Genomic DNA, 22,725 nt, shown 5'->3' with positions numbered 1-22,725 from the left:
ACTCGATTCTGCAGACAGCAGTGCTTTGCCCTGAAGCTCACACTACTGCACAAGCTTAAGCCTTTGAGGTATAAACAGGAGTCATGCTCCTCATATATGCCTACTTTTACCTTTTAAGAAATTGAAAGTTTAGATTTAAACTCTTCATTCCCCCAGGCCCACAGAAAACAACAACAACTGAAAAAACCCCAAAACCAAAACAAACAAACAAAAAAACCCCACAAACCCCCACCCCCAAAAAACCAAAAAAACCCAAACAAAACCGAAAAAAACCCCGACCAACAAAAAAAAAAAAAAAAAAAAAAAAAGGACCAAAACAAGTTTTAGAGAAAAAGTGTAAACTTACAGATTACCTCTGGTTGTCCCACACTACAAGAACAACCAGCTGAGGCTCACAGTCCAACAAGCACAGACCCACCCTTTCTACTTCCTACCAGTCATGTTCACACTGGGAGCGCTTTAACCTGCCAGGCAACACACAACTGGCTCTTAGTACAAAGCAGCTCCCAAATGCCTCTCAGATTTCCTGCAGCTGAAAGGGCCAGAGGACAAATGCCCATCAGGAACTTCTGCACAGCAGCAGTGTTCCCTTGAAGGGTCCTCTACTGCACCTCCTCCTTGTCACACATAGCCAATGCAAAATGCCTTCAACTGGTCCATGCCACAGCATAAAGGTATCTCTTTATCTTCCCTTTACCAGCTCTCAGAAACGAACCCATGGGTGAACAGTGGTAGCTAAATACGCCCAACCAGCCTAGCACAGTAATCCATTCTCACCCCATACCCGGGAGGTGCCATTTCCCAAGCTACCTCATCTCTCTGCTCAAAAAGGGTTTAGAACAGAGACCTCCCAGCATGCCCATGCCACCAACTTTTATGAAAACACTGTTAGAAATTTTTCCTCCATATTCTGACTCTTCTAACTTCAACAGCTTTTATAGTCTGCTTAGCAGCAGGACAGCAGATCAACAGCAAAAGGAAGTTACAGGTCAAGAAGTTAGGATTCATGTTTGTCTCCACTTTAAGTCAGAACTCACACAAATGAGTCTCTGCAGCTTACAGAGAATCAAAAAGCTGGTACCAAGTTATTCTCACCATGACATCTGTTGCAATAATAATTTAATAATTTAAATAGGTTTTCAAGAGGAGAAAAGAAAAATACACAGAAACAGTGGTTCACTTCTGTTTAATCAGAGACTGTTACAAAATGTCACACATTACAGATGGCTGCGTGTGCAATGACCCATTCCTGAAAAACAGTTCAAGAGAGGGTTCCCAGTGGATGCAAATCATGTCAGCTCCACATTTTCTTTTAATCTTCTTTGTAAAGTGAATGCTATAAAATTAAGCTTGTTATTGTTACTATTATTTGCATGCATTAAAGTGATGCACATACTTACCAGTCTCTCACTTTCTTGAATTAAATTCAACACCAGTATTTTGCCACCACCTGTCTTTTGAAAAAGATCAGTAATCCCAACCCTTTCATACCACTTAACACAAAAGCAGTATCTGTTAAGTTACAGAAAAAAGCCCTTCACAAGACACTAACTTCTGTGGCCATACTGCTACCGAGAGGGGACACTGTTCACTCATGTGCTTCCAGGTCCTTTATCAAGGTACTAAAACCAGCTTGGAGTTTGCTTATTTTGAGTTTGCTGCACAGTGACCAGAAACTCTAAAAGGGCAACTGGGAGTCAGCAAAGAGTCTAAGGAAAAAGTGGGAAATGACAAACTGTTCCAAATACACAGTACCAGAACTGGGAGGGATGACTGCTGAACCACTTCACAATGGACAGCTGCTCTAATGGTGTGTCAGAAGTTGAGCTACAATTTAACACTGTTTACCTGGTAATCAAAGTTCAAATTTCCAGTCTTGTTTTGGTCCTATCTCAAAAGAAAATAAACTTTATTCTACCAAAAAGTACCATAAGTAACTGCCATTTAAAATTTCACAAAGAGTTCTACTACGATCTTTCCTGGAGAAATGCACTTTTTCTTTGTTAAGATACTATGGAACACACTCTGCCCTTTAGTTATCCCCCACTGACTGCCAGGCCAGGGTAAAAGTAGTGCAGGTCTGCATCCAGCCACTGCCAAAACCAGGACTTGATAAGGTAATTGAGCAGCCAAAAGCATTTACTCACTCCAACTTAGTACTGAGCATTGCATTAATGCTAACATCAGCTAGGGTCAGCCACAGATGGTGTAAGAAATACAGACACATTCTGTTAACAGGGTTAACCTCACAACAAGGTATCCCTTTTATTCTTGCATACCTGCAATTAAGATTAAGCAAAGAGAGATAAAGCTAATTTGTAAATATTAAGGTATATTGTATATAATTAAGATATACAATTTTCCCCCTTCTAGGAAGAAAAACCTATGCAACATTAGTCCAAAATTTGCCTGCAGCTCATTTTGAGGATAAAGCAATTTAGTGTAAATTACCAAGAACTGATGTAGAGAAGATAAGAGGCAATGGGATGCAAGAGTAACTATTCTGAAACGTGGGAAGATACAATTGCCTTGAAACTGTGCATGTTTTTATGATGAATTCTGCAGCACTGCTCAAGATTTTGGAACCCTAAACCAAGCAATTCTGCTGGAAGTGGCAAGTCACTCATAAACCCATTCTAGACCCTTCAGATGAGCTGGGAAAACTCAAGTGTCTGTTCAGCTACCACATAACTATGACCTTCCCACTGCTGACTAAGTAATTACCCACCAGTGATATCAAAAGCCCCTCAAATTCAGAGTGGGACATCATGGCCTCACAAATGAATTAAAGCACAATCTTACAGCCCATCCTGCTGTTGATCTCTGCTTCATGCTTACAGCACAGAAAAGGTTTTCATCTCTTCTACTGATATGCAGAGATGAGATATACAAAGTCTAAAATAGAAATAAATGTATGCAGCCATTCCAGAGAAAGCTGCATCTTTTATTTATTCACAGAGAATCTTTCCTATTTTAAGGTATAAAACATTCTACACAATAGAAATAAAATACCAGAATTTCTGGGAATATGGAATAGGGCAGAATTAAAATAGAGGCAGAGCAGTAACTCTGATGCAAGATAAAACAGCTGGACAAGACCATGTTTGTAGGTAGCCTCTGAAGTGCTGAAATGAACCAACAAAAGTAATTAAAAAAGCACAGAAGAACAAGCTCCTGGCTTACCAGCCTAACAAAGTAAAAATCCGTGGGTAAGAAAGGGTAATTAGCAATAGCTAAAGAAAACAGAAAGATTACAAGCTGCTATGGATTCTTAGAAACAGAAATGCTTAATCCCCAACACAACAAACACAGGATCCTGCTGGTTTGCTGGTAAAAAACAGCCTCAGTAATAACTGGCATGTTACCACAGTGATTTTGACTTCAGATTTTCACATTCTTCAGTAACATCAAAGGCTGCTTGTCAAAATTCTGTATTAAATTTTCCTTAAAGGTGCTTGCAGATATTTTTTACCTGTCCACAAGCATAGTTAAATCCATTATAGATCTTCCAAAAAAGTCTAGTCTGTTCACTCACTACTGGAATCAGTAGTAGGTAACAATCACATTTCAGAGACCAAAATTCCCCTCGGGTATTTAAGTGGTATCATTTGAACAAATTATTTCAAATAGGAACATCAGGTACTTACAGATTAAACTAACCTGTACTGGCAGTTCTGTGGAATTTTTCTTCTCTACCAGTAAGTAGCAAATGCTGAAATTCTGCTGCTAGTTAACAGAAACACAAATTGTATTAAACCAAGGTGTTTTACCCATAATTTAGTTTTTATTAAAAAAAAAAAAAAAGCTGCCAAACTTCAATTACTGCAATTTGTTGTTTAAGAAAAGCATGTGAAGTAAAGGCAACTGTAAAACTACTTTCAATTTGCCCTTGTGATTTTTCATACATAACCCATACGTTTAACAAGGTCACCAGCTGCCTACTAAAAACATAAAGGAAATTACAATACTTACATTGCCGGGTTCCTTCATAAAGTCCTAAAGCGTGTTTCTTACTCTGGACTTTACAAGTGAAAGAGCAAAATGTATTTTTTCCCACTTAAGTTTATGAGAAAGAGCCTAGAGAATTCAGTGCAAGTAACTCAATGAAAATAAGAGAAAAGAAAAAAGCTCTCCATGACATCTTTGTCTCAAACCATTACATAACTTCCTAAGTTGGAAGATGGTGAAATCGTTTCTTTGGTAGTACTGCATTCATTTCAGGTAATTAAAATTACTGTTAGCAAAAAACAGTTCTACACAGTGGCTACTAAGAGCAGGAGAAGCTGAAATTCTACAACCCATGCTCCCTTTCTGAATATGGTAGAGACTTAAGACAAAATTTAAGTGAAAAAAGTTTAAGATGTCAGAAGCTTGAACCTTGTGTAAGGCAGTTAGCTGTCAGACACGCTTTAACTGCTAACAAGAGAATTTTTAACAAAGCTTTCAAGCTCTCAATGTCATGTCAGTTAAGATGATATTTGCATTAAAATTCTACTATTTCCTCAAAACTTTTTTACTTCTTTATATCCTCAAGAAAGAAAAACCTTAAGATAAATAAGTTCAAGACAGTTTTTCTGCAAAAGTCAAATTCACTGCCATTAAAACAGCAGTGCTGTGGACTGTTCCTACTGCAAGAAAGCCCACAAGAACTTAGGTGGTTTTGTAAACTTGTTCAGAAGGTACAAGGGCCTCATTATTCACACAGTGTCCAGGTATTTAAGTACCAAGCCTGACAATCATTCATACATACCAGGGACAGTCAAAACTGACTCAGCAGGATGCCAGGAACAAATGGCATGAGGATAACCCCCTGGATCCTGTGGCTCAGGACAGGATATGGCTGGCTGCCAGAGCAGCAGGCTCCAGTGCTCAGCCCCATCTTCACAAGAGTGCAGTAAAACTGCATTTCCTGTAACAGAGCCTTACTGGGAATCTGTGCTCTGGCAATCAAGACTGCAGTAAGTTGCTGCTTACAGTGTGCCAGAAACCTCTCGCCAAGTGTTTTTCAGAACTTCAGAAAGAACTTTTATATACATTACACTTTACAAACACTTTGATTCCTCTTGATCCCTTAAATGGCTGTCCCAAAACTCTTCTTTCCTCTGAACTACTTCCAACTTAGCCCACCCATGACAGTCAGTCACAGGCAGCTGCATTCTAACACAACCCAGGCACTACCACTGTTTCCCTCGTCTGATTATTTTGATTGCAAGCATAGAGATTTTTAAAAAATTCTCCATGTGTGGTATGTACTTTATCTCCAAGTTATTTTTCTTGTTTAATAGATCAGGTGCAAATTTACCCAATTTAACAGAGTATCAGTAACCCCTGTTCCTTAAAGAAAGTTATGTGCCCCTACTTATGCTTAAAAAAAACTGAACTCCAAGACCTCATTTTGTTAATATCTATATAAGTCACATCACTGAAATATTGTTACCTTTAGTAAAGAAATTTCACTAACAGCAAGATGTCCAACTTTGTGAAACATAAACTGCTGCAATGAGAGCTGAAATACTGGAATGTAACTAAGAACACACTTCATCCCTCAAAATCAAGAGGCATTTCAAAACTGCCTATTTTTTATTTTGAAACTCTAAGAGATTCAGATACTTTAAGCAAGAAGTACAAGCCCCACAATGTATTATTTTGAGTTTAACAGTTTCCTTAGACATTCTAGGGAAAAAATAACTAAGCCAAATGGTCCTATAAGTTAAGCAAGTACTAGTTGAAAGTAGTACAAGTATAAGTAGAAGTACTAGTTGCAGTAGTTTATCTTGAAGAATTGTTCTCATCTTCACTGTTATCAGGGGGAGCACCACAACGAGAATTAGCAAAGCAAGACCATGCTCAATAACCATTCTGAAACAGTTAACATGGACATGTCAATTTTCGAGTCAGACAAGGATTTTGGGGGGGCCTTCTACAGGAAAAATGCAAAGGGCAGAGTACAAACAAAGAAGGGTACAACAGCAATGTGCAATCCACTCTAAGTTAATTACAACTCTATCCTTGAATTAAAATTACTTGAAATCCCATTAGGGGTCATTATCAAACAAAATCTTGAAGAAATAAACAATTATGCTCATAAAAAAGCCTCACCACAAACTTGAAAAATATCCCAAAAACTTCAAAAAGGAAGTCAAACCAGACTCCCACATTTCTTTATTTACTATTTCACTGCTGGTATGCTACAAGACCTCCTCAGACAAAACCTGGTGTTCTGAAGCTTTCCTTAAGCAACCTCAAGCATTCGCAACCAATGGATCTGCAACAGAATAAGCACCTTTTTCTTCACAAAGGGTAGAAATTTTTGCTAGGCACTGCGTGAAAGAAGGATAAAGCTTCAAATAAAGCTTTTGAATATGCAACAGAATCTCACAAGGTTTAAAAGAAAGTTTTTCAACTCTTACTACTGTTGCAAGAGTCAAAACATTTTCAAATTTGACGTATTTGAGATGGAGGAAAAAGTTCTCCCTGAACTGAGGAAAAAGAGACTGAGGAAAAGGTTCTTCCTGAAACTGGCAAGCTGAAAAATCTGCAGCTTTGATTTCTCACTCTTCTATTCTGTGTTACCAACAAGGATCTGATCTCTATTTCTTCGCAGGGCTCTACATTAATATTTGTTGAGGTGCAGCTCACAAACACAGCAGTATTAACATCTTAACCTTCTTCAAAGAAACTGTATTCTGTAATTTGGGCTACAACTTTTTGTAGCAATTAACTTACTAGTTCAAATCTATTTTAAGCTTTTCAATAGATACACATCCCTCAGAAGAGAAAACATGAATAATTGGTATTTACATGCCACTAATTCAGAGACTACACAAAATGAACACTACCAAACCCAGAACCAAATACAGCACAAATGCAATGCAGGGAAAATGGGGAGGGGCAGTGTCTTAAGGACTACCTTAGCAGCCTTGAAGGAAATGCATTCCAGTAACAGAAAAGGTACCCACACATCTTAAAACAGGTTCCCCCCTTAAGACTCTTAAAAACACAGTGATAATAAAAAGATAAATATTAATATAGAGCCCATCTACCAAAAGAGAATAAAAAACCTAAATTAAAATAAATTTAGGGGCCTTCACCAAACTTGCTGCAAGTTTGGGGACATAAATATCCAACAGCCATAAAGCTGTGAAAGCCCCCAGAATGAATAAAATAAATCCCACTTGCCTCAGACTGAACAGGGCAACACTGAGACTCTGCCTCAGCCTGTCCTATGGCAGGGCTATAGGAAGAAGAAAAATTTTAATTTTAGAAAAAACATGACCCAATTAAGTGAAAGACATGCATTAAAAATTAATAAAATTCCAGTGATCAAGCAAACAAAAGAAAATTACTGCTATAGCACCTCTTTTGTTAGGTCCAAACAATAGTTTTTGTTGTTGGTAGCTATGTCTGAATTGGACAGCTTGTTTTGCTTTGTATCTTGATCAATGGAACGTCAGTCAGTTGTCTTGGGGCATTTTTCACATAACTGATAGTATTTGTTGTACTAGTTCATGGAAAGTTGAGTTAAAGATTCCACCAGCCACTGAAAATGCTCACCCTTGTCTTAGTGTTCATGTAGAAACTAGACCAGTACAATTATTAAGACATTTACTAAGTGTCATTAGTTACCATTTCAAATTGTGGCCCCAGCTCATGGATGGTTTATCACTCTCAATTTAACTGAAGGTCATAACGACCTTCTTACTGTTCATAAAACTGAAGTCATCTTGGTATTTTTGTTTTCATTTTATCTCCAAATTATTTGATTCCTATAAAGTAACTGCAGGTTATCTATGCCATTCAATTTCATCCAGGTTTTAAGACAGTAAGTTAACCAGTTCTGTGTCAGTACTGCTCAAGAGCTCCACAGACTAAAATCCTGGCAGAAACCACAGAAGGCAGATGCAGCTGAATGTGTTTCTAGAAGCTTGTTTACATTGTCCCATGCATGCACAGAGCGAGGAATGGTCATCCACTGTTATTAGATAAACAGCCCAGCCTCAAATTTATTATCAGCACCTAAAGTATCATCTGTGGGGAAAAAAAAAAGTAATCCAAAGGTTTCAGAAGAAATTTTCAGCCTACATATGCCAGCTAAGTAGTATTTTATTTAAAGCAACTTTGCCAATGGCAGAAGTCTATTCTAATGGTTGTATGGAAGAGTTATACAAAGACTTCTAAAAATCTAACCCAGGTTTTCTCAAGGTTCTTTCATGCCAGTCTCATCCATTTTGCCCTAAAGATCAGCTGCTTATTATAATATTGAGACCATGCATAAAATAATTGAGAACCTTCTACAGAATCCTAGATGTAATAAATTCTGGCATGCTTTCTGTTAAACCTATTTTCCCACCTGTGTCTGAAATTTTCTTGTAGCCTAATCCTTTGTATTCAACATTTGCATTATATTGCAATTTCAAGGCTGGTCAAAATGCACTTGCAAGTGTGAATTTTAATGCAAGATCTGCCGTGGCAGATTTAGGCAACAACTGAAAAACAAAGCTTCTGCCTATGTAATTACATCACTAGGGTCCTGCAACAGCTCCACAAGATATGCTTTTCTGTAATCATAAAGGCTTCTGCAATCTCCTTCCAAGAAAGGATTAACTAAAGCAAAAGCCTATTTCCATGGCTGCATTACATCAGGGATTTTGCTGGCAGAGCTATGTTGATTACACTTGGTACTGTAAACCAAGTCTTTGTCTTTATACAAGCAACTATTACGTTCAAAGTAGTTTTACTGGTTTTAGGTAAATGCACCATAAATCCAACTCTCTGAACATTAAGAAGCAGTATCCAAAGAAATGAAGGCAGGGACCAACAGACAACGCAGGCACTGAAACATCTGCCTGTTTACAGAAGAATCACACAAGAGACAAAAAGTAACTGAAGACTGAAGGCAGCCACATCACAGCTCTTATTGCACAGGAATGACAGGAGTAGGAAATGAAGTATCCACGTGAAAATCACAGAAAAATTGTTCACCTGCTTGTATGCAAGTACCAATGAAATACACGTGGAAGTACCTACTCAAGGGGTTTTCATAACATCACTACTAAGGAAAGATTATTCTTAAAATGCATTCAAGCTGAAGTCTATGCAGTATTAGCTACAAAATGGTACCATTATCAGAATGAGACATTCACTGTTTAAAAGAGTGAAACTTAACTAATACAACTTGCAGAATATGCCAAGTTAACAGTGCATGCAATAAGGCTTTATCCCAGGAAAAGTAGGGGTCTGGAAACAACATATGGAAAATTACAGAAAGACACCAAAGAGAGAAGGAAATTACTTGACTGGGGCAGAAGGGCAAAGCATCCTTAGAGCAGCAGTATGATCTTCAGAAAAAGGCAAGAAGTTTTATAGTTTTACAAGCAGTAGTTAAGATCACTTTATAATGTACAAATTTTATGTGTAATACTATAAAAAGTACAAATATAAGACATCATAATAATCTCTTCAGTATTTTGTAAGTATTCTAATCAGGTATACAGAAGAAAACCAGAGTATAAAAGCGCTGCCTCAGCAAAACAAGTTTTATCTGTTAGACTTATGTCTAAAGCAAGATGAAGAGCTAACAAAAGAATTGACATCAAGGCCCACTCAGAACATTTGCAAGCCAAATACTGCACATCTGACAGGTGATCAGTAGATAGCAGTGATCAGAGAGAACTGCTTCTCAACAGAGGCTTGGACTTATGGTCTTAAAACTGAACACTTCAGAAAAAGGTGCCTGGCAATTCTTAATGGTTAAACTAAGGCCGTTCAGCTGCAACCAGATTGCACTGGATGCTCTCTCTAGTGCTTTGGAGACATTCTGTGACCACAGTTTAGAAGCTGAGACAATGTAGTATTTTGGCTGTACTGTTATTTTTGTACTTTTAAGAGACAGTACAGAATAGAGCCACATGAAGTGCTTTAGTGCAGCTACAAAACCTCAAGACTTCCAAGAAACAGAGCCATAATGCTCAGTAAGAAATTAAGTGAAAGACTTCTACCATCTACAAAAACGTCTATGAATATAATGACACAAAAATGCTAATGATCCTTCTACCCCACCCTAAAGAAGAGATATCCCCATTAATTAAACTGCAGATAAGGCTTGAGGCTGGAACATGTATTTAAAGTTGACCTGCAAATGAAAAATTCACCACTCTTTTTTCCCTGTTGAGAAGAAGCCAGAGAGGCTCTCACTTCCCTCCCCTCCAAAAAGTCTCCCTCTACATTCTCATCAGAGGTGTAACAAAGGAACACTTGATGTCAGACTTAATTACAACCCTAAGAGGAACTTGTCACTCTACTCTTATAAACAGAGAAATGACTAATTCATAGAGGGAAGATGTCTCTTTGATAAAAAGGTCTCTTACTCCAGAAACTTTCACTGAATGGCTCAAGAAAACTTAGACAACATCTGATCATAGCACACAACAGATGGTTACAGATGGTTCACCTTTCAGAGACTGCAAAAACATGAAATTCTCAACATTTAAAGTAAAAACACAGCATATAACACATTACTCTTGCCTGCTTTGCCTCTTCTGTGCATTAAGAGGGTTAAGCTACTATTTCTCTTTTGCAGGTCAACTTCAATACATTAACTGGAAGTCACTCACCCATGTGCCATGCACCTAAGCTTCTAGAAATCTTCACCTAAAGGATCCTAAAATTCATCTCCACTTGCACATTAAAAAGTATCATTTGCAAAGTGAACTAATGGGACACATCCTGGCACTAGGATGTATCTCAGAGCACTTTCACATCCTACAAGCAAGTGCAAGGACTAGAAATCATTTAAAATTTATTGAGGACAAGAAAGCACAAATAAAGAAACATATGCATTAAGAGAAATTACAACCAAGAGTTAGGATGTGCCTCCTGCAGCCTCAATTTTGAGGAGTCAGTTAATAAGTGTACAGGTCTTTGTCTACTCAGACGTACAGCTAAGGAGTGACTTTTTAGAACAAGGAATTCAGACTTTATCAAAACAGCACCAATAACTGTGTTCATTACACCAATGGCTACCACGGCATGCATCTGTACAAACCTTTCAGGCAGTTGTCCACAGCTGGTCATGAATAAAAAGGCATATAAATTTTTCTCCTCTTTTATTACAATGAAGTTTATAACAGTACAGAAAAGTCACATGACCTTAGTGGGTCAGTTTACTTAAACCCTGGAACAGGAGGAACTCTAAATACATTAAATATTGTTACAAGTTCAGACTTTAATGTACAAGTAGTTGGGAACAGTTACAGCCCTCACCAAACTATGTTGGGGACATGAAGTCCAACAGCACTTGAAGTGCTGTGAAGGCATCATTTCACAAATAGCAACGTAACATTACAGAACTTGCCTTTAAGGTGGTATGTTCATGTAATTCCAGCGCCTTCACAATTTAACGAACCATATTTACTATACTTCACTTCTAAAAACCTAGATGAAACATGAAAAAGAAGCCATACAGTATAAATTGCAACATCAGGAAAAGTTCCTGTTATTATTCCAAATAATTTTTCCCATGTAAAATAAAATGTCCAACAGCTCCTTGCATGTGGGAAGATACTTATTTTTATAAGAGTCACAATGAAGCCTTAATTGACGGAAGCTTGGCTATATTAACAGCACAAGATGAGAAAAGGTTTAATCTCCAAACCTATTAGAGCGTGAGTAGGAGCATCAGTAGCGGCCACCTTGCGACATTACGGGCGGTCTCATTCCCATCGGAGGGCGAGGAGGTCCACTCTGGTACGGGGGCACCATCGGAGGTCCCTGACCGTATGGAGGCATTGCTCCAGGAAGATATCCTGGCATGCCCTGGTGATGAGCACCATACTGACCTATAAACAGAATAGTTAAGATGCAAAGAATAATTTTTAAATTTTTTTTTTAAATAGTGAGAAGTGTATTTTGTGAAAAGCTTCACCCCTCCCTGCTAGCTTAGGCAACTTCACGAATCTTTCCAAAAATAGGAAGCTGGGAAACGTATGATTACCATGAGGTGGCATGGGAGGTCTCATTCCTTGCTGTTGTGGAGGAATTCCTGGCTGTGGTGGCATCATACCTCCAATTGGTCCAACCGGTGGATTACCCAGGGCAGCCTGGCCTGGTCGAGGAAGATTGCGCTGGTATTTAGGCAACTGTGCCCTTCTCTCTTCCTAAAAGCAGAAGAGACAATCACAACACATCGTGTTAAAACTCACCAAAAGCAAAGTAAATAGAGGTGCAACAAAGTAGATTACTAAACTATTTTAACTACCTTACAGATTCAAAGACTACCAGTAACATTACCCAGCAGCGGTAGGATTTGCCCCCCTTTCTGCAGACTTTCTTCCTTAATACAGACCAATTCGAGTATTCTGCATGGAACTCAAATCCTCCCTTTCCCCCAGCTGAATAAAGCCTTTTTCTCTTAAAAACACAAATCTAAAGATCTCTGAACTGTAATTAATGTTCATTTGTTTTATCCATAAATTCCATATTTCTAACTGCTGTAATAGCATCAAAACAACTTCAAAGTGTTCAGTCTTTTGTTTTACACAAAAGTCCAAATGCAGTAAAAGTCCAAATTGTATTTTGGATTGAGAGATTTCCCACCACCACCAAAGCTAAGGCTTAGACTGCAGCAAGATCACTGCCAATATGCCAGTCATAACTCAAGTTACATTTTTTCTGCACGGTTTGCACTCTCACCATTACTAAAACACACATAATGCAGAGCACAGATGAAATTCCATTCAACCTGCCATATCATCACAAATTGCATTTTTCAGTAAGACAATGAAAACATGTTACTTACCAGTGATATATCCTCATCTGGATGGATCAACTTACTGGTTGCACTGGTTGTTGTGAGGGTAGCAGGCTTACTTGTGATAGAAGTAGCTGGTTTAGCTGCAGTGCTGTTTGTCGTGCTAGTGGTTGAGGCTGTAGACTGTGTGTAAGCCGGGAATGTTGGTTTGGGGGGTTCCGTTGTTGTCGCAGGTGTAGAATTCAAAGGTTTGAAATCAGTACCAACTGGCCCTGGCACAGCTGCTGCAGCCTGTGAAACACACACACAGGTCAGTATTTATTTCTCAAATAAAGTTTTCATTTAAGAAAACTTAAATGATGACTGTTAGACCTCTGAAACGTTCCAGTGAGATATGATTATACAAGCTTGACAAAAGTAAAGTTCAGCCTTATTGCATACTAGAGCAACTGAAACCAAGACAAAATAAACCCCAGTATATACACATATACACATACACACAGGAAAGTCTAAAATCTGCAGGTCAAAAGCCACCACAACAAAGGAACAACAAAGAAAAAAACAGCCTACTATTTTATCTCAAACCCCGAATTTGGCAAATATGTAAATCTTTCCTGAACTACTATTTTTAGGAGCCTCTAAACACAGATTTATTAGTCTTTCACTAAATTAACATATTTCAGCAACCATTAGTTTAGAGTACAGCTCAAAGTGCTAGTATTCATTAAAATTAGGTATTTAAGAAATATTTTAATCAAATATTTTATAAAGCTCTATTGTGTCAGGGCTTTAAGCGTTCTCTCTATAAACACAATGTAGTATTTTCACAAAGTACCATGTCTATCCACAGAACTTTAATCTTATTTCTGAATGAAGAATCAATGGAAGCAGGTATGAGGTCCACTAGAGATTCCAACATTTCATCTCTCCTACTCTTTTGTTACAAAAACCCTGCAGAAGTCTGTTTTGCAAAGCTGTCTTTCAGATTGCTGTCTGAAGACACAGCAATCTCCAAAGCAAACTCTAGTTATGAGAGAATGATTTTGTTTCTAGTCACTGGATATTTACAACTATCTGAACCTCTCAATCAAAAAAAAAAAATTAACATTTTGCACATAACGCAAATTTAAAATCCCCTACATTATGATGTAACATATTAAACAACATAAACTAAAAAGCCTTCACCATGCATCAAGCTAACCACTGCCCACTAAAATGCATTTAACTGCTTTCATGCTCTTTTAACCCTTTAGAACCAGGATGTTACATTTCATTCTTTCACACTAAGAAAAATTGGGCACTTTGACATGCTTATTTCTGGTAAGATGCAACTCATCATCAAGGACTCTGCAGTTTTACCAGCTAAACATAATCAGGAATATAACAAAAATTATCTGAAGATGTTTAGTCAATTTTAGATTTTACAGAATGGTCCAAAGGGTTAAGGTGCAAAGCAATTTGTTTTAAACTGTGACTTCCTGCGTACTTGTGCTGTGCTAGGAAACAGAGCGTTAGAAGATGCTGAGAGACTTTCTGAATTGGAGGAAGCTGCACTTGAGCTTGTGACAGGTGTCCCCATCTGTAGCATAAAAGAAAGGAAACAGTGAAAAGTCTCCAAACAAATGGGTGGAAAGTATCCAGATGAAAGGATTTCTTATACTAAGCCCTTTCTTATGAAAGGACTGTATTTTTGTAACCATGTATCGTCCCCGCAGAAGCCCAAAATGCAAACACTACATTACAAAGGCCTCTGCAACATACTTGAAAGCAAGTAAGAACTCCAGGACCCAGGAAAAAGTGCATTCAAAGGGAAGAGGTCACAAGCCACTATCAATTCCCCACTTCCCCCCACAAAACATTAAAATTAACTTTTCACTACACTGACTTACTCCAAAACTTTTTGAAGTAGAAAAACCTCCTAACTCAGGCAACGTTTAACCGGTTTAACAAGACTACAGAATAAATTCATCCATTTATCAGTAGAGAGCCCATTATGAGTGAGAACAAGTCATGTCAAGATTTTTAACTTGGAAAGGTAGAGTTCTATGCAATCAGATTCCTGTAGCTAACACATCTCTTCACCCACCCAAAGTTCCCTTAACAACAACAAACTTAAAGGCCTTTAAGAGTGTTTTGCCTACTCCTTTCTTCCCCAGTGCTTACAGAACTTCTGTCTGGTTTCACAGCTGTTTTAAGACAAACAAAAGAATATTTTAAAATTCATTCAAGCACTACACTGAATTAAACATCAACCCAAGCAAAAACCTGAACCAGTCATTTCTTGGGCCTCCTCAACAATAAATAGGCACTACTGACACAGTGGCAATTTGAGGAATATAACAAGGCATTCCAGGCTCTGGGATACCTTACCTGCCCCGCGCTTGGAAAGAGTGGTTTAGTAACTGGAGGCTGTGGAGTTGGTGCTGTTGCAGCAGGAGCTGGAGGCCGGTTCAGAATGCCCGGGGCTGTAACAGGCTGTGCTTGTGTCATTGGAGGCATGCCAGGCCGAGGCCCGACAGGAGGGGGCATCCCTGCAAACCACAAACAATGGGCAGCGGATCAGGCTCCAGGAAGCACCAATATTCCTTTAGACAATCCTGCTCCCAGTGTTCCTTAGAACAAAGTTTCCCACTACAAGATGTATTTTTAAGGCAACAGTAAAATAAAACATGACAAAGGGTAATGCCAGCAGTCAACAGTCAATGGCCATGCACAGGGAGTAACCTCTAACACTTCAGAACAATGCTGGATTAAGTTGATTTTTACTAAAGCTGCAATAATGAAGTTTATGCTCTCGACAAACCAATACAATTCATGCAGTAACTGTTTCTGACACACTGCAGGTATGAATTGACTGAACCACTGCCAGCTTTACTGGGGTCATCAGTAAAGTGGACTGGGACACGTTACAGTGTCACCACAACACCTGCACTTGGTGTGTGTGGAGCTCTAGGAGAGGGGCAGTGGGAAGTTAACAGCTCCCAGGGGTTCCATCAGGTGTTCCAGTTGCTGCTCAGAGGGAACACCCAGGGAACTTAGGGCTACTTAAGAGCTGCACAAGCTCAACAAACATCTCTTCTAGCTATGGTAAGAGACCAAAATGTCAGTTAAGTTTCTTCACACTGCAGGCTCATTAGCTGGGTGAACCACCCAACTATTCCCCACTTCCCACATTTTCAGTCATTACTGTTTTCCAACTGCAGCCACAAACATTAATTTTAAAAAAAAGGGATGAAGAGAGACCAAGCAACACAACAGTGTGAGAAAATGCAATAAATCAAAGAAACAGTATTCTGTTTTTTACTTTAACAATAGTATAAAAGTAAAATAATTATTTATAATCAAAAGTTATAAATCAACCACCTCTGCACAGAGTGGCTTCTGTGACAGTCCAACCACATGAAGGTGGTGGGTGGTGGCATAAGTCTGTATGTTCATTACATAAATTCTAAATCTTAATAGAAAGAAATAAATATAATTAAACTCTCACCATAGTACGAGTTCGACAACCCTGACCTACCTGGTGGCATACCAGGCATAAGAGGTGGGATTCCTGGCCCAGGAGGCATCATTCCACCCATTGGCATCATCCTATTGAAAAGAAAATGAGCACTGGTATGAACACACATGATAAAGTTTTAAGACAATTGGCACATCCCTGTATTAGACAAAAAATAATGGTAAAAATTTCAAGAAGTCTCAAGAGAGGGAATTCCAAACCAGCTCCACAAGAATAAAACATAACCCAGCACCCAAAACCCCAAACACTTATTTGAACTTTAATTTCTCAAGATCTCACTTTCTCTAATGTGAGATTTCCAGAACTAGTGTCTCTTGAAATCTCTGTCAAGACTATGAGCTGCAGCTGAGTGTTCCAAGAGCCTGATCTCAGTACATTCATGGAGTCTGAATGCAGGAAAACCAGCTAGCTCCAATCACACTACAATCACTGTGTATCTGCTATTACTCCTCTCTGACACTGACTGGCAAATAACCCAGAGCTGTAGAACTATCCAAAAAACATTGACAAAAGCAGAGCAGAGATCACAGGACAAGAAAGCTCCCAGAATTTCAGTTACAGAAAACAATCCATACACTAATGATAAAGTGGGATTTTGGTTTTTTAATATGAGACATCCTCACTGTAACATATTTTTTCTCCACATTAAAAAGAAACCATTTGGTTTCTTTTCCTAAATGAATATGTATGAGCCCTTTACAGGGAACAAACAAGTGTAGCTTAATTTTGCTTAATTTTTTGCAGACATTTAAAAACGGATTAGGGAAACAAAATAAAAGAATGTTTATTACTTTAGCGAGCAAGATAAGCTGATCTGCAGCACTCCAGTACAAACCAAAACCCCACTAAGAAGCAGCTTCTGTTTGTATGACAGTTAAGACACCTTCACCACTGCTGTTTTCAGATCAAATGCCATGAATAAGTGAGCATTCTTTCTGGCAAGTCTGATTTCTGCTCTCAACTCATCTATCACTGCTACACAAGGAAAAACCACTGCAGAAGCAGCAGTGACTGGGAACACAGACCCATGGAGAAGGCAAGGTCAGTCTTGCCAGCCAGCAGACATCAAAACAAGTGCTGGATGCTCACTGCCTGCTGCTCCAGAATGACTTCTGAGAAACTGCAGATAGTGCTACAACTGCTGTCACACTAACACCAAAGTTGCTTTGTCTCTCCTAATTCTTTGGTCATTGTTAAACAAAATTTAATCAGGTTAAGAAAGCAAAATTTTAGATTAGAATAGACAAAAGCATAATGCAACTTCGTCCTCTCCCCCAAAATGAAATGCAGTGAAATTTTGGCAAATTCATTTGTGTTTTTACAGGTGACATAACATTTACCTGAAGTTAACAGGGAATTTAATGACAACTAAGTGTCTGACAACCTGATTAAATTCTGTTGAGTTTCCACCCAGAAAAGCTAAATTTCTGATCAGCATCCACACCATGTTTGACTATGGTATGATTTTTCAATTCAAAGGCTGTTAAATCAATATTTATGTCTCAGAAGTCAACGAGCTTTCACCTCAGTTAACTTGAAGTTTAGATTAAACTGAGTTCCTGCAGAATGTCCTGCAGTGTGAGGAATCAAGCACATGGAGCTGCTCAAGCTCTGGCTCAGGAGAGGCTTTAAGTCTCTAAGGGTCTGTTTGGTTTATATTCTGTAGAATGCATTTCACATACAGTTTTGTAATATTCATTTAGATAAAAACATAAAACCTTCATGTATTATACAGTAACAAAACCTAACTAGACACCTTCCCCAAATTCTTAGGCAATATTCAAAGGTTTTCAGTAAAACAATTTCTAGCTTATCAAAAACATGACATAAAATGGCATAATGAATGTACCTAGAATTACATTAATGAGATGCTTACATGTTTCCACCACAAAATGACTGCATGTATTTTCTCTGTTGATGTAATCTGTGAAAATTTATGACAAAATCAAAAATCTAACTGTGAATTTCCAAACACATTGTGATAGGGTATGGTGTCAACCCCATAACAAGCATAAAAACCAACACCTTTGCCCAAAATACAAGAAAAATATAAACTATCCAGTACTTTTTTTCCTGTTATGTTGATGACTGATAACCAGATGCACAACATATGTGCAATACACAAGGGAATAGTGGCTCACAGAAGGCTCTAAACCAACACAACAAAATTTTGTATTAATATATTACTACTTAATAACTATTAAGTCAGAAAAAAGGCAAGATACTTTATACATAAACCCAGTTTGGCCACATTTTACATGTTGGTTTACAGCCATCCAGTTTTTTGGTTAGTCTTAAATATTTAAGTTACAGGGTTCACAATTCCCTATTGTACATTCTTTTAATTAGCTTTACTTTTTCTGTGACAGTTTAAAATGCACAGTATGAACATGTAATATTAAGTCTTTCTTGCTACTCACCCAGGTGGCATTCCAGGCATAACTGGAGGCATTCCAGGCATCATAGGTGGAACACCTGCCATTAATGGGGGTATACCTTAAAAGAAAAATAAATTTTCAACAACTCTGATAACATACAGTTGCAAACAAATGTTATCTAATAAGTTTATACTGGATAAATGCTTTACAGCAAGTTCTAAAAAATTGGATTTTGAAGTAATATTGCTTACAAACAGTGCAATATAGGTACTATCTGCAAATTTGACTTTGATTGATTGTCCTCAGCCCTGCAAGACTGGGAATTTCCTTAGTGTCTCCAGAGAAGACATCTTATTACAAGAGACCATTCTTCACTCACTGATCAAAACTCTTTCCTCACTGTATCTGTGGCCTGTTCTGTGTTAGAAATCTCCAGATGCACAGCAGCTCTGCCCTATTTCCAAAACCTGGTTATAAAGTATGAACAAGTATCACTGGTAGACTCCTGTTTGAAGCACTAACCTGTCCTACTACCAGATCCTTCAATCTACATGCCAGCTTTAGGGATCTGAACCTAGTCCACCAAGGAAGATGTGCTCATGCACAGAGCAAGGAAGAAAATGAACAAACTACTTATCTGCACCTCCCAGAACTATTCTGTGACCCCAGTGATAAAAGGGCAGATTAGTACTCAAGCATACAAGCAGCAATTCATGTTTCTAAGAGGTTTTCAGCAATGACCTAACATAACACAGCCACTCACCTGGAGGCATCCCTGGTGCACCTGGCACAGGAGGCAAACCTGGCTGTGCCATTGGGGGAATGTACCCCTGCTGTGGCTGAACTTGCTGGGGTTGAAATGAAGTTGAAGCTGCAGATTCATCATCTTCATACTCATCAGAATCATCCTGTTGTTTCTTTTTCTGGCTCTCTGCAGACAGTACAATGCATATGGTCAAACTGAACACAAATTATATTCCATAAAATTAACTAACAGCAAAATTCAAACCTTGCCAGTGTTCAAAAAGTCACAGAAATACAAAGAAAGAATGCTGTGGGAGCCCACCTGCAGCCACAAATAAAGGGAAGGAGCATGACTCACACTGCCATTACCCTGAACATAAGAGAGGGATCTGCCCTTGTATCAGGATCATGCTGTCCTGCATAAACCAAAGCAGTTCAACCAAAGGCCTGAACAGCAAAGAAATTGAAGCATTTGGGAATCATCAGGACAGTTTTACCTCCAGCCTTTCCTCCCCTTTACCCTCACAAATAAATGACCATGTCCATATTCGTTAGGCAATTGTTGGAGCTGCTCTGAACAGGAAAGGAAAAATCCCTCCCACGTGGCTGGCAAATGCCTGGAGCTGCTGTCAGAGAAGGAATTAAATCCCACCCTCACTGAGTGCCACAGCTGAGTAAGGAACACACCAGGGAAATGACAGACAACCAGCCACATTCCACCTTACCCTGAGTTTTTTGTTCAAGTAACCTCCTCCGTTCCTCCATGTCTTTTTCTGGAATGCCTTCCATTCCATAGATTTCCAGTTCAATGTCTGTTCTTCCAGGAATAGCATTTGGAACAGCATCTATTGTTTCTTTATGTACCTAAAGAAAAAAAAAAAACCTAAATAAATCCTGCTGACCACATTTCAGGGTAAATTCTCTGTGTTCTTCAGGTAGTTTGAAGACAGAAAAGGAACATCCTTAATGGGACTAATCTCTCTGGCCAAGCATTTTCTTGATCTATGCCTCCTAATCTCTGGTAACAACTATTGCCCCTAAAACCAGGGGCTTACATGAACTTAGAAAGCACAATTCCTTCACTCCTACAAAACACTCCTGAGAAAGATCTCTGCTGCACAGCGGCCATTTGACTGCTGACACAGCAGGACTCCTGTGCTGCAAAGAGGCCATTGCTGTCCTTTTCTCACCAGTTTTACAGACTCTGGAAGCCCCCAACCTCCCTTCTTAAAAGGACACTTAACTTGTATTTTAGATACTGTAAAGAAAAGCTCATGTAAATCTAAAACTCCTTACCTGCATGCAGTGTATAGCTAAACCAGGTCCTGTATACAGTTTCTTATGACATATATGGCATTTAAAGTGCTTTGCTTTTTGATGCTGTATAAGGATTTTTTCATCATCAAAATCCCTATTACAATACCTATTGAAGACTGTTAAGGAAACATTTAATACTGGAAGTGACCTTTTAGATAGGACTAAGATAATGAGCATCAGTGTGATTTTTCTGAAGCAAAAGAAAGGCACAAGAAGCATCTCTGAGCATTCAAAGGGTGACAAATATTTAATGGATGTCTGAAAACAAACATCCTCATCCAGTCCAGCACACCCCTCTTTACACAGGTAGAGAAGTGGGAAGGTGTCTGCAGACAATCAGAATCATCATCTGAGTCCTACCTATTTTTCTCTTCAGGGGTGTGGATGCTGCTACAGCATTAAAGGAGAAACAGGCTTGAAATCAAAAGGGAAATTACGCAAATCACTCAGAAATGCCTCTTTAATCAATTACCAGTAACTAACAATCATAAAAGAGAACAAAGGTTTTAGTTTAAAATTCCCTTCCTCTTCTAGTTATCCAGGTATCAATTTTTATGACACAGCATAATTTGCTGCAGTAACTGAAGAATTCTTTGCTTTTAGAAAGAAGTATTTTCGGCAAAGAACTGTTTGGACATCTACATAAAACAAGAGACAAACTGCATTTCCTTTCTGTGGGTCAGCATTGATATTTCAGCAAACACTCCACACATTTCCCTAGGTGAGAAAAATACACATTAGCTATTATTAAGAAAATGTTAACATTGCTAACACAGTGTGTTCCTTGCTTCCACCAAAACGTGAAATAATGTCTAAAACAATCACAGATGCCTCCCAAGACAAAATGGTAAAACACCTCGGAGCACCTTTTAAATTTCTTTATTAAACAATTCTAGAGGACAGAAACGTAAGAGAGAAGGTAGATTTATAATCACTCCACAACAGTGAGTAGTACATTCTGAAGGAGCGATCATATAAAAATTCACCAGTATTTCTGGATACTGCAAAATTAAACCTGATCATGATGCAGCAATTATAAATTGAAAGCTACCCCCGTCACGAAGAAAAAAAAGGTTTAAAAAGTCTCTTTTAACCACATCCCACCTTATTCCGTGAATAAATGTATTTATCAGTAGCAGGGTTTTCTCCCTTTAACATCCTCCCTCGCAAGGGATAAAGACAATTCTCTATTTCCCGCTGCCCCGGCTTTAAGGATCGGGCGGGAGGCCGCGGCCTCGGCGACAGCGACAGGAGCGGGCCGGAGGCCGTGAGGGGGGTGGGGAGCACAGGAAGGGCACGGACTGGGCCTCATCCCGAGGACACAGGGCTGGAACAGGGCCAAGCACCGAGACAAACCGTAAGGAGCGTGAGGAGAAGGGCTGAGCCCCATCTCGGTACGAGACGGAACGGGACCGACCCCGACCGCGCCAGGCCGCGCCGCTACCCTCCCCCACCCAGCTCTCTGCATCCGCCGCGTCCCACACAGAAGGATACCAGCACCAAGGCTTCAGCTGCTTCTTCTTCTTACGGCCCATGGTGGCGTCACCCCGACCTACAAACCAGGAGAGCCGAGCGCTCCCTCAGAGTCGCAGCGCCCGCGCGGCCGCCCCGGACCGAGCGAGAGGCACAAAATGGCGGCCGAGCTTCCTCAGGCGCCGCTGCGGCCTCCGAACTCCCAGAACGCCCCGCGCCAGCAGGGCGGGCGGTGCCCACGTGACGCGCTCGCGGTCGCCCCCACCGGGCTGTCCCGTGACGCCTCACGGCGCCGCCGCCATTTTGCCCAGTCGGCTGTAAGTGCTGTCTGCCTGCGGCACCTGAGCGTGTCACGGGAACAGTCACGGAGTGGTTTGGGCTGGGAGGGGCCTTAAAGCCCATCTCGTTCCACCCCTCTGTCATGGGTAGAGACACCTTCCACTAGACCAGGTTGCTCGAAGCCCTGTCCAACCTGACCTTGAACACTTCCAGAGATGGGGCAGCCACAGCTTCTCTGGACAGCCTGTTCGAGGGCCTCAGCGCTC

The 22,725-nt window shown here is 39.6% G+C and overlaps 1 protein-coding gene across 12 annotated transcripts; it reads right to left on the bottom strand.

Moving 5' to 3' along the window:
- Positions 1–1,170: 1,170 nt before the first annotated feature.
- ZNF207 (zinc finger protein 207) lies at positions 1,171–22,404 on the bottom strand. 12 transcript variants are annotated; one of them, XR_013184781.1, is made up of 15 exons: positions 22,202–22,404; positions 20,687–20,813; positions 20,116–20,254; positions 19,410–19,577; positions 18,689–18,764; positions 18,145–18,192; positions 16,239–16,339; positions 15,119–15,279; positions 14,235–14,327; positions 12,797–13,039; positions 11,993–12,155; positions 11,654–11,837; positions 11,354–11,433; positions 7,180–7,234; positions 1,171–3,726 (listed from the first exon to the last, which is right to left on the bottom strand). XR_013184781.1 is itself a non-coding variant. In XM_054644794.2 (13 exons), the coding sequence occupies exons 1-12, from the start codon at positions 22,240–22,242 to the stop codon at positions 11,677–11,679; spliced, it is 1,521 nt and encodes a 506-aa protein (XP_054500769.1). In that variant the 5' UTR covers positions 22,243–22,404; the 3' UTR covers positions 10,773–11,433; positions 11,654–11,676. The 12 variants fall into 12 exon arrangements, 7 of the variants coding, with proteins under 7 accessions (XP_054500769.1, XP_054500771.1, XP_054500774.1 ...); XR_013184779.1 differs by having other exon boundaries at positions 11,354–11,837; XR_013184780.1 differs by having other exon boundaries at positions 1,171–3,723; positions 11,354–11,837.
- Between the last annotated feature and the right edge of the window lie 321 nt (positions 22,405–22,725).

This window comes from Agelaius phoeniceus, chromosome 19 (assembly GCF_051311805.1).
Source record: "Agelaius phoeniceus isolate bAgePho1 chromosome 19, bAgePho1.hap1, whole genome shotgun sequence".
Classification (NCBI taxonomy): domain Eukaryota; kingdom Metazoa; phylum Chordata; class Aves; order Passeriformes; family Icteridae; genus Agelaius; species Agelaius phoeniceus.
The sequence above is the reverse complement of the archived record's forward strand: the minus strand, read 5'-3'. Positions and strand labels throughout refer to the sequence as shown.